Source organism: Tetrao urogallus, assembly GCF_951394365.1.
Source record: "Tetrao urogallus genome assembly, chromosome: 18".
Lineage (NCBI taxonomy): Eukaryota > Metazoa > Chordata > Aves > Galliformes > Phasianidae > Tetrao > Tetrao urogallus.
In genome coordinates this window covers 10,513,272-10,525,410 of record NC_136831.1, presented here as the reverse complement: position 1 = coordinate 10,525,410, position 12,139 = coordinate 10,513,272, and the positions used below count along the sequence as shown (strand labels likewise).

The window sequence follows — 12,139 nt, the reverse complement described above, 5'->3', positions numbered from 1 at the left end:
AGTGGGCAGTTGGCAGACAACATAAAATTTAGACCAAGAAATAGGACTTCAGAGGAACACTGAGGCAGTGTAGTTCAGCATGGTAACTACACACAAAACACACATTTTGTAGGGAGTGTTCTAGTAGCTGCTTTGCAGAATAACCTAGCAGCTAGTAAAAAAATGAAACAAAACTGAGGTCCTGTGCCCTTTTTCCCAGCCAGCAGACTGGGAAGCATAACTCACCAGGAGTGCAACCCAGCAACACTGCTCAGCTGTTGCTATTTTGGCAGGGAACAAAGCATCTCACAGGAGGAGCTAGAAGAGGGCCCTGTACTGCATTTGCAGATCTGCAGAGAAGACTCTCCTGGAGATGAGAAGTGGTGCAATCAGCAGTGCAGAAATATTGAGTGAAAATTTAGCCAAACAGATGAGGGAGACGGTCAACAAGTCAGCATCTTGAATGCTAGCCTGAGGTGATGATGGGTGCGGCACAGGCTGTGAAAGGCACAGAGGAGGGCCTGTGAAAGAACACACTGACATGGATGAAGTAATTCAGAAAATAGCTTCGCTCAAATTCTTTGTGAATAATGTCTTTGGGAGGAAAGGCTGCAAGAAAATACAATAAGATAGGGGCACGGACGGATGTTCATGACTAGAGAGGACTGTGCTGGAGACAAGAGCGGAGTTCAGGCTGAAATGGCAGGACATTCTGCAGGGTTGTTAATGGTGACTGAAGTGGCCTCAGGGAATTTTCAGAAAGGAGCAATGGGACACAAAAATTCAAAGTATTTTGGTATTTTGTACTGTTTTACCATTAGAATACAAAGAGTGACTTTTCTAGATGCAATGAATCTGACTGATTTGACAGTTTCTTAAAGAAAATGCCTCTTGACATCCAACTCTAGCAGACTCCCAGTCTGCTTAAGCAGACATCCACACTTATGTCTGGATACCACTGCATGGACTTTTTTTCCCCAAAACTTACCTGGGGATCCCCACTGGCTTTTCGGAGATTCATGTGAGCGGAGTCCAGCTGGTGTACCGGGGTCCCAGAAATGTGATAGCCATTCACTGTAAGAACAAGTAAGAAGTGAGCAGGCTTGCCGCAGTTGCAGATGTATAATTACACATTTTAAAAACAAGTCATGTAATTGATTGTCAGTGTGCATACTGTACTGAAACTCAGCCCATGGGGCCATTCTGCCCTCAGCATCCTGCAGCAGGCTTTTATCAGCAGTTATGATTGAATGAGTTGCAAGAGTCAAAAAAAGAGGCTCCAAAATGCCACACAGTTCCTGCACCTGCAGTTTGGTAAAATGATGTGATTGAAGAAGCAGGGTATGTAAAAAGGAGGGGTTTCATGGAGATGGGCTGTTGATGTCAAGAAAGCATGCCTTGTAAGATGTTTATGGTTTATGTACACAGCTGTATGTTTGGAAAATAATGAGCTCAAATTAGGGATAAATGCAGCTATGTTACATAGCCTTTGGTCACAACAAAACATAGCGTTCAAGCATACTTCCCACTCAGCTCAATGAAGACCTGCATCAGTTTGACCAAAAATTGGCTGAAGACATTCTCTAGACTGCATTGTTTACAGTCAGCTGCTAGTGCAGTTATTCTAGTGCAGTTTTACTCTTTGTGCAGCCCCTGCAGCTTTTTAGCTGATTCTGTTATGTGATTCCCCCAGCAACAAACTGGACAGCCTTGCAACTACCATGTGTTAACAGAGTCCTCATGCACACATGATGTGCAGGGTGCAGCTACAGGCAGCCCACATTCCCTGCACCTGCTGTTCCCACAGCTGCAGGAAGCAGGAGGGAGAGGCAGATGTGCTTCCCGGAGCTGGCAGCCCCTGTTCGCTCTGCGCCCCAGGAAAGACCACCTTAGCCCTGAGCAGGTACATGGGGCAGGCGAAGAAACCCATCATTTGGAAACAAAGGGTGGTGGTATGGGTTGGAATGAAGACCCCTGACTACACTTGTTCTGCTGCAGGGCTATCTACGTGAAATACAAATCCCACCTATCACAGCATTTTTGTTTGCTTTGCTGGCTGGTAGAGAAGGTGATTCATCCAATGCAGTGCTCGGGAATGGCAGTACACAGTACCTGCTGGGCTCTGCTGTGTCACAGGGCTCTTCGGGGTCCCAGGCACACTGCTTGGCCGCTCCCAGGTTGTCTCTGTTGGAGGAAAACAGCAGCATAAGGGTGACATAGGCCAACAGCATCATGTGTCTGTGACACACAAACAGCTCTGACCCTCAATGTTCTCCACTCCAGGGCTGCACCCCATGAGGAGGGTGTCTATGTCCCCTGGTGCTCCTCATCTCCTCCCTCATGCCTTTGCCTTCCCTTCTCAGCCCCACTCCTCAGCAGCTAGCTGAGATCAGTGGCAACAGCATCACTGATTTCTCCAGTGCAGCTATACATCAGGGCCACTCAGAGGAAAACAGGGCCACAGCTGCATGTGGAAGACGCTCACTCCCTGTGAGCTGCTGCCACAACCCATGCAGGCAGCACTTCTAAGTAGATTACAGCAAGCCCAGACTGGGCCCTACCTGTGGCCTGTGTGGGCACAGCAGCTAGTCTGACAGAGCACAATCTGGGGACAGGGACTGCCTTTGTCCCTGCTCTCCATGTGGAACACAGCTGGGACTCAAAGATGACAGTTCAGTGATAGGAACACAGACTACAACACTTCTTCCCCCTCAAAAAAGGCTACTGCCCCAGCAAATTCCACTTGGATCCCTTAACAAATGCATGTCACACCACTTTTAATACTCAAAAGACTGCTGCTGCTTTTTCCCTCTTTTCTCCTCTAGTTAGCCATTTTGCTCATTTTCTTAGCCAACAGAAAATTGTCCTTGGCTACATGCTAAACAAAGAGGATTTTATTGCAAAATGTCATTAAAGTTGCAAATGGCAGATAGTGGAATTACAACAGCAGCTTCTCTGAAAGTGTAGCTATAAAGCCCAAGCCAGCATTCCTATCTATAGAAGAAATATGTTGGTATCAAACAAAAATAAATACTGTTGGCTGCCAGGCAACATCAACTAAGAAAGTAAGTCAAAGCATCAACCACTTCATTTCAACCTGTCATGCACAAAACCCATCCAGGAGCAATCTAATCTTACCAAAGTCTGTAATCCTGCATCTGTCAGTATTCCGGATGGGAATGAAAAGTGACAACATGCTTGCATTCGGGACATCAGGAAGAGGATACTAGATATCTGTAGATATCCGAGTACTGTGTCCAGTTTTGGGCCCCTCACTGCAAGAAAGATATTGAGGCCCTGGAACGTGTTCAAAGGAGGGCAACAAAGCTGGTGAGGGGTCTGGAACACAGGCCATATGAGGAGAGGCTGAAGGAGCTGGGAATGTTCAGCCTGGAGAAGAGGAGGCTCAGGGGGGACCTCACTGCTCTCTATGACTGCCTGAAGGGAGGTTGTAGTGAGCTGGGGGTCGGCCTCTTCTCTCGTGTCATTAGTGATAGGACCAGAGGGAATGGCTTCAAGCTACGGCAGGGGAGATTCAGGCTGAACCTCAGGAAGTATTATTTTTCAGAAAGGGTGGTCAGGCACTGGAATGGACTGCCAAGGGAGGTGGTGGAGTCACCGACCCTGGGGGTGTTCAAGGAAAGGCTGGATGTTGTGCTGAGGGACATGGTTTAGTGGGAGCTATTGGTGATAGGTGAACGGTTGGACTGGATGATCTTTTAGGTCTTTTCCAACCTTGGTGATTCTATGATTCTATGATTCTATGATATGATAAAGCCAGAGAACTGCTATCCACTCTTGGTCTCACAAGCTAAGTCATATGAGGTTGTGACGAGGAAACATCACTGGGATGGAGAAATAGCATTGGTGGACAAAGAAAGGGCAACTGATGTCATCTAGCTGGATTTGTGCAAGGCCTTTAACACAGTCATAGAATCACAGAATGGTTTGGGTTGGAAGGGACCTTTAAGATCATCTAGTTCCAACTCCTTTGCTATAAGCATTTACTTAAGTGTTGCTTTAGGCTCATCATTTCAGAAAAAGGGATCCCAAATTCTTCATTTCAGGAACTGCAGACCCCAGAAGAGGGAAGGTGCTGCACTCCCAAACCTATGCTGCTCACATCCCTGAAGATACACATTCTTCTGCTTGCTTTGCCCCTCTCTTCTTATTTTGCCTGCAAATCAAAATATTTTGACTGTTTTTTTCTTTTGCACATGCAAAGCCTGGTGGACTGTAGCTTTGATGAATCACTGAATTTAAATTATGCTTAGATTTTTGTGAATTTGGTAGCAAATTAATGAATTCCACTCTTGGCCAATGAGGCAGGATTGGAATGTATTAACTAAACAGAAGGAAAATCAAGTGATATAAGTTGTCTTTTCTGAGTCAGCTTGTCTTAAAACATGCCTGTGTGTGGTTAAATAGGTAAAATCTGATTTATGTTTACTGTATTCTAAAAGCGAACAGTAGAATATGCTACTCACATTTTTAGTAATTTTTTTCTAATATAAGTAGTTCTTTATTGAATATTGTAAATGAGTTGACTTGAAGAAAAGTTCTTGGAGGTTTAGGAGCAACTCTGTACAGAGGGATTGTGATGTCCACTCAATGCCAACATGCGATCCAGAAGGTAATATGTTTTTATCATAACTGACTTGGACATTAGCAGTAAGAAGTTACTTCAGTTACTTTCATATATATTTTATGCAAGCGTAGCTTTAGCATTTTTGAGACTGTACAGAGAAATGGACTTAAACCTAACAAATAAATTTGAAACATAACTAGTTGTTCAAAATTTCCCAGCTGTTTCTCTGCTTTGCCTGCTGGTTGTTGTGGAGCTGGTCTTCTGCCATACAAAAACTCCAGATATATAACCTGAAGGCAGAGATTTTGTGCATACAAGCCCATTGCTCAGCATAGTTGTGAATGTGATCCAAAGCACCCAGCGATTTTCAAAATACAGAACTTAAGTTGACTGTAGAGCAATGCATATTGAAAAAGAAAAAAAAAAAAGCTATAAAATGGAATCGTTTTATTGGACAGGAAATGAAAAGAACAAGAAGAATGTTTTAAACCTCTCTTGTTTTCAATGCTGAGATGAAAGAAAATCCCTTTCTGTGCACACATTAATAGTGATACTGCAGATGCACAAGAGCAAGTAGAATGATCCTAACCCAGGACTGTATTGCTGTGCCGCCACCTACTGCAAGCACAGCTATCACATTTGCCAAGATGAAACTGCAACATTATGAATTTCTTGGCAGTTTAGTCATTATTAGAAGTGAACATGTGTAGGGAAAAATGATGTTTTTCCACAACCACAAAGAGAAGACTTGGTGAGAGATAACATCCTGTCTAATACAGCCAAGACATCTGCTTGAACCAGAGTATGAAATACAGATTTGATCCTGGAAAATCTGAAGACTAGCTGTGATCCTGTGGTAAAACAATGGGCTTTCCTTTTAAGAATATATTCACTATCAGTCAGTATTTTATATCCCATCCAAACTTCCAACAAGATGACAGCAACAAGCTAAAACCTCTTACTCTATGAGACTGTAATGTAGCACTGGCAGATGAAAACTGACAAGTTCTATTCTCCTTTATCAGTCACCTGATAATTATTCTGTTTAGTCAGAGTGGAAAAAATAACTGCTAGTTTCTTTGTCACTCTCTGGACTGTGAAGGAGTTCTGTGAACAGAAAGAAGTCTTACAGGCCTGAGATGGAGGCATGGGAGATATTTGTAAATTAATTACTAAAAGCAAGGCAGTAGAAAGCCACTTACTCAAAGTGAAATCAGAGAATTACAGAAGTCGGAAGGGACCTTACGGCCTTCCAGTGCCAGCTCCTGCCATGGGCTGGCAGCCACTCACTAGCTCAGACTGCCCAGGGCTCCATTCAGCCTGGCCTTGAACACTTCCAGGGATGTGATACTCACACTTCTCTGGGCAGCAGTGCCAGGGCCTCACTGTTTCTGGGTGAGGAATTTCCTCTTCACATCGAACTCAATCTCCCCTTTAACTTCTAGGTCAAAGCCATTACCCCATGTCCTATCACTACACTCCCTGGAGTCCCTCTCTAGCTTTCTTGTAGGCCAATTCTAAGTAATGAAAGGCCATCATAAGGTCTTCCTAGAATCCTCTCTTATTTTTTCCCCTTTTAAAAATGGCTGTTATGCTTCCTCTTTAGATAAGTTGTCAGTGGGAACTTCACTGGACAGCTGATCCCTGAACTGGACCAAATCTGCTCTCCTGAAGCCCAGGGTAGTAAGCTTGCTTACTGTGTGCTCTCTTTGCTGCCCTAAGGATGTTAAACTATTTCATGATCACTGCAACCAAGGCTGGCCTTGAGCTTCACATTCTGCATCAACTTCTCCATTTGATGAGAATGAGGTCCAGCAGAGCACCTCCTTGCTGGTTTGTCTGTCTCTTTGAGAAGCAAGTTACCATCAACGCATTCGAAGAATGTCCTGAATTGCTTATGCCCTGCTATGTTGCCTTTCTGGCAAGGCTTGTTGCCTGTTTGTGGCTCCTTATAGTCCAAAACTTGGTTGGACCTGTGAGTCAGAGGGAGTGTAAACACGCCTGCTCTGAAAACAGGTTTCCTTTAACTGCACAGCACTGCATTCGACAATCCAAACCTCCAGGCTGCCTGGCACTGCCACGCTTCACCTGGCTTTGATTGGAGGCCACCTCACCAAGCAGAAGGATACAGTGCTGTCAGTGCTCCTGCATCTTCGCCTTTCTTGCTAAGATATTCCTCTCATTTGTGATGAGTCAGAAAAGGCTTAAGGATGCTTCACTCCTTGATATTGTGAGTGGGGAAAACAGCCCTAAGGAAAGGCAGAGGAAACGTGTACGTTTGTGCGTGAAACGAGGGGAAATGATTTGCAATGCCCTAAGACTAGGGTAAAACATTCAACACTTTAGAAGCAGAAGGAATAGGTGAATGATAGTATAATGAAAATATTTTTCTTCTGTTCCATAGAGGACGTGTAGCACAAAGAGATTTCATTTAGTTTGAATTAGGAGGTCTGACCAGTTCAAAGAGACAGTGCACAGTTGGATTCTGGCTCTCCCTTTCTGATCTCCCAGTTCATCACAGCCGCTGTTTCTTCTTTGTGCTCTAACATCTTGACCCACTGAGCCTGCAGTACATGGCTGTGGTAACAACAGCTTAAAGGGCACAACCTACCACCCTGTGCACAAGATCCTGCACCGCAGCACTGTCCTCTACACACTGTGTTCCCATTGCAAGCCAAGACAAAACTAGTCCACGGACCTTCCAAGGCCCTGATCTTCACTTCCATCTTCATATTTAATTTAAAGGGACAGGAAAAGAACTCAGAATGACAGATGCAAATCTCGCTGCACCTGCATGAAATATGAGATTCAATCTCTTAAGTGCTGAAAGTAGAGCTTGATATAGTACATGAACTAGTTCAGCAGGAGCTGCATTATCAGATCTCAAATCCAACTCAATTGCTACAGGCATTTCAATGCAGAGACTGAGGCTGCAATATAGCTTTTATTCTCTGGTTTTAAACATTGCAATGGAAACACAATTTCTTGAAATTTTCTGTGTTGATAGGAATGCTGCTACTACCTCAGCTGCATGGGAAAAGCTACTGACAAAGTCCTTATTTCATCTTTCAAAGTATCTCTTAAAATGAGCACGGGGACCTATAACATGCCCTCCTTTTGCAAAGACCATGACACACAAAAGCAAGCCTGATACTGCAATATTGTAAGCTTGGTAGTGACAGCAGTGCTGTTTCCAGCATTTCCTGTGTCTTTCTTAGATTTTCTAGGATTTAGGCCACTTTACCAGGGCAGGTTACTGTATCAGAGGGATACTGTCACTGGTAGGTTTTGTCAATATGAGAAAAGACACACTATAGAAAAGACACAACAACCAATGCCTGTCATCTCTTACTTGCTTCCAGAGTGTCTCGAATGCAGTCCATAAGTTTAACTGGTTTGAGCAGGTGTTCCTTATGGCTGGTGACATACAAAAGAAAAATCTCAACCTACAGACTGAATCCCTCCAAACTCCCTCAAAGAGATGGAAAATTATTAGGTAGAACAAGTACAAGAGTAGGTCATCGTTATGTTCGTTCCATCTCTTACTTGAGGCATAGCAACCAATATTTCAGATGGATTCTGTATGCATTTCCTCTAGACAGTGGCCAATCCCTGCATTCAACAAGTTCTTTCCCCTTCTCACAACAACACCAGTGAAAAAGCAAATATGAGATTACAGGTCACAATATCCTCTTGCTTAGTGTCCTGTCATCTTGCAATTACCCAGTGAAATGCAGCAGTATTAAAATTGCTATCATATTCTAATTAAGCTGTGGCTTATTAAAGTGCAGCAAGGAGGCTTCCTTTACACCTGGTGCCTCTTAATTTAATCCTTTTTATCCACTTACAATACTTAAAAATTATGTACCTTAGGAAAAAATAGTTGAGCTTGTGGCATCCTAAGGTTACAGTGCTCTCAGCTCTGGCATGGTATAGAAGCTACGAGACGTAAATTTAGCAAATGATAAATTTTAGGATGGAGAACCTCAAAACATGCATAAGTCCCTCTGAGTTTCCATGTGTATTCTCTGACCAAAGAAGAGTCCTAATGGCAATGGTATTGCATAGAACATGACTATAACCACTATGACTATCTCTTATTTGTACATGTTGTGCTAGGCACCATTCACATGACAGTGGCCTATGGATAAAGTGCACTAGGACCAAGAGCATTGCAGCTTACTACTGTGGATTCCAAGGGGGCTTAGAAGTGTCAGTTCTTCACCACTCAGACTGAGATGCTTTAGCAGGTAGTGGTTTGGTGCACTGGGAAACTTCCTTACAAGACAAAGGTAACAGGATCCTTGATGGAGGGAATCTAGCTGTTCACCAGCTGTAGGATGCTTAAGGTCATCGAATACTACTTTTGAAAGGGAACCTTTATGGCAATGAGTTTTCAGCTAGCGTTCAAGCACTGTCTGGAAAAGTGCAACTTGCTGTTTCTGATCCTCTTAAGGTTGGTAGGCAGGCTACAGGTTGCAATGGTTGCACAGCTGGATCAGAGACCAGCCAGGAATTAGGGGCTTCAATGAAATAAAGGTTAACACCAAAACAAAATAAGCAGGAATGGGTTTCTAGTAAAACAGAAGCAGAAAAGCTGGCTGGTAGAACCAGGAGGATACTAAGGAATACGTACTCTTTCAGGCAAATAGAGAACATTCTCCTGAGCTTCTGAAGTCCTGGACTTCTCAAGATTCCTCTCAAGCACTGTTTTTGTGATGATGAGAATAAATGGGTCTTAATTATGATGAAGATAATGTGAAAGTAAAATTTGTGCTTTCCAAGAGACAAAAAGCTGTTCAGTAAATGGGAATGTGACACCACAGACAATAAAAGCCTGGAAATAAGGATGCACCATGAAAAGCTGACCTTAGCTGAGAATGCAAGATGGCAGCAAGCCAAACACTTATGTCATATGTATATGTCATCTTTAATGTAATGGGTAAGGTAGCTGGAGTGCATTGTTTGACTAATACAAGAGGTATTACAGCTGCAGAACATCAGAGAATTTCTTCAGCGTCATCAAATATTTTCCAGCTGAATCTACCACCCACACACAGTAGTAAACCACTCCCAAAGACACTGAGCAACCATATGCTTAACCACATAGTAGTTGTGCACTTTGAACACATGCTGCTTTCAAACTTTGCAAAGTAATTCTAGGGTTCTCCACTCAAAAAACACACCAATGTCACCAACCTATGAAGCCTGGAAATTTTTCCACATGCCTTTACAGTCCAGATTATGTGCATTCTCCTCTGCTATGCCAGCACAATTCAGTCAATGCCTTACAACAATTTCCTGTCAAAAAGAGGATTAACTGAAAGTCAAAGAAGAGGAGATTTCTCTTGTCAGTTTTCTTGAAGATGGATGAATATTGTCTATGCATTAGTTTTTAGAAGACAGTTTTCAGAGGCTGTGTGAAGTACACAGTTCCTTACACCTATCAGAAACCAGATAGCACCTCTATTCTTCCATCCTGACTGTTTAAGTTTAGCTTCTTGGTCCCTTCACTTATCTTCCCCATCACGTCTCCTTATGCCTCAATTCACGTCTCTTCTCATTTGAAATCACAACACAGAACTACAATTATTATGGGTAAGAAGATATTGTACTAGGAATTACTGTAGAAATACATGCTTGTTTCAGATGATACCAGTGTAGCCCTGAAAAAGGGGACAGGCTCATCCCTAGAAAATTTCATGCAGGTATCAGCAGTCCTATCACTGCCTGAACCAAATCCGATGCACTGTATAGAAATGCGGGCAGAAGAGAACAGTGCTATTTTTCTTGCTTTGGGCTCTGAAAATGCCAGCTAGAAGCCAACTCCACAAAATTCAATGTCTAAATTCTTTGACTGCCAGATGGGAGATATTCAGGGCAGAAATTATTTCATCTCACGTGCACCAGCCTCCATTTCACCTAGAGGTTGTTCAGTTGCACTCACGGTTGAATGTAAACATTAGCACTCTATTTTGTACTCTGTCCCAGACAGGATTTCTTCCTATTCTCAGTCCTTCCTTCAGCTCATGTACATGAAAGGCTTTGAAAGCTTCACACATTGATTTTGCAACTCTGACCAACCTGGAGAAAGACGTTTAATGTAATTCCAGCAGAACAACAGAGCTTCTGGCTGACTTATTGCAATGGTACATGTGTTGGGAAGGGACATCCCTATGCACAGGAGCAGCAAGCAATCTCGGCCAAATTGTTAAAAGGGACACGGGCTATAAGGACCAAACAGGGGTATGCAGCAATTCACTTAAACACTAAATAGCTTCTCTTCATTAAGACCACACAGCACAACTCTTCACCTGAGTCACAGACAGAGGCAGAGGAGTCTGCATAGAGCACTGGGGTATTCACCAGGCTGGGACCTGAGTTGAGGTCAACACTGGATCTGAGCTCAGGGGAAGTGCAGATGGAAACCACCACTCTTTGGTGAGGTGATGCCAACACAAAGGTCAGCACAAATTTGATGAGGAAGAAATAACAAAAGTTCCTGTGTTCCTGTTTTCTTCTAAATAAAAAAAAAAATTAATTGGAGAGATAGTGGGGGAGGGGAGGGAGGGAACATTCCTTCTTTGGCTCAGAAGTTTAGGAATTAAGCACAAGGGTGATTGCCACTGTTTTCCATACTCCTGTCTTTTTACCACAGGGACAGGAGGAGGAAGTCAGAACTCACAAAGGAAGAGATAATTGTCTGACCTCTAACTATGGGTGAGCTGCAAGATATGTGAAAAGACTTCAGTTGTCATCCAAGCATGAACATTGCCACCTCACTGCTCTAGTGCTGGCATAACAGGGCCTAGTCTGGACATACTGGGCAGCTCGGATCCCTTTCTAGGGAACAGGGCACTGACAAAGCAGTTGGAAAAGGGACACAAGCCTGTACCGTATGAAGCTGACTCCTGTCAGCCAAGAAGGAAAGATGTCCTTTCAATAAAGATCTGCTATGTTACCTAGGCAAGTGGAGCACTGTGGAAAAAGGGAATTAGCTGTGCTGGAGGTGACGTATAATACTGAACAATCATTAATCCCAAGTTCCAGATGACATCATGTGCCCACAACATATGAGGTGGAAATTTGTAGGTAGTGCACTATCACTGTATGCCAACACACTAGCAGCAGTAACCTGGAAAGTTGAAGAAAAGCCAGTGGTGGACGAACTACCTAGGCTACTTCAACAATATGAAGAAAATCTCTTTTTCTCCCTACATGTTTGTGCCTCAGCTGTGGAGAAACTGTCTGGAGATATCAACCAATTCAAAGACAATATGCCTTGCTCCTGACCTGTATGGAGCAGTATCTCAGCTATAAGAAGTATACACTCCTGTGCTTGAGAGAGAGAATATAGTGGTTACAAACCACATGCCATCCTGTAGTTTTACCTGGGTAACCATGAAGATGATATGAGGGAGTGGGATGGAAAATCACCAACCCTAGAGGCACGGCCATGTGAACTGCAAGGATTAAAACTAAAAAAGGGGGCTCTTCCAGGATAATGGCTGCTCCAGTTTCCAGCAGACAGTCTCCCAGCTAAAGAAGATGGTCTGATCCTATTTCTGAAGT

General features: G+C 43.5%; 1 protein-coding gene across 2 annotated transcripts in view; it reads right to left on the bottom strand.

Moving 5' to 3' along the window:
• Positions 1-12,139, bottom strand: part of GAS7 (growth arrest specific 7) — a gene marked incomplete at both ends in the record, with an annotated part of 96,535 nt that overhangs the window by 34,152 nt on the left and 50,244 nt on the right. The window contains 2 exons of one of the 2 annotated variants that reach the window (XM_079544321.1): positions 968-1,053; positions 2,092-2,163. In XM_079544321.1, the coding sequence (XP_079400447.1) occupies positions 968-1,053; positions 2,092-2,163 (158 nt within the window). The remainder of the gene's footprint in view (positions 1-967; positions 1,054-2,091; positions 2,164-12,139) is intronic. The other variant, XM_079544322.1, reaches the window with a different exon arrangement.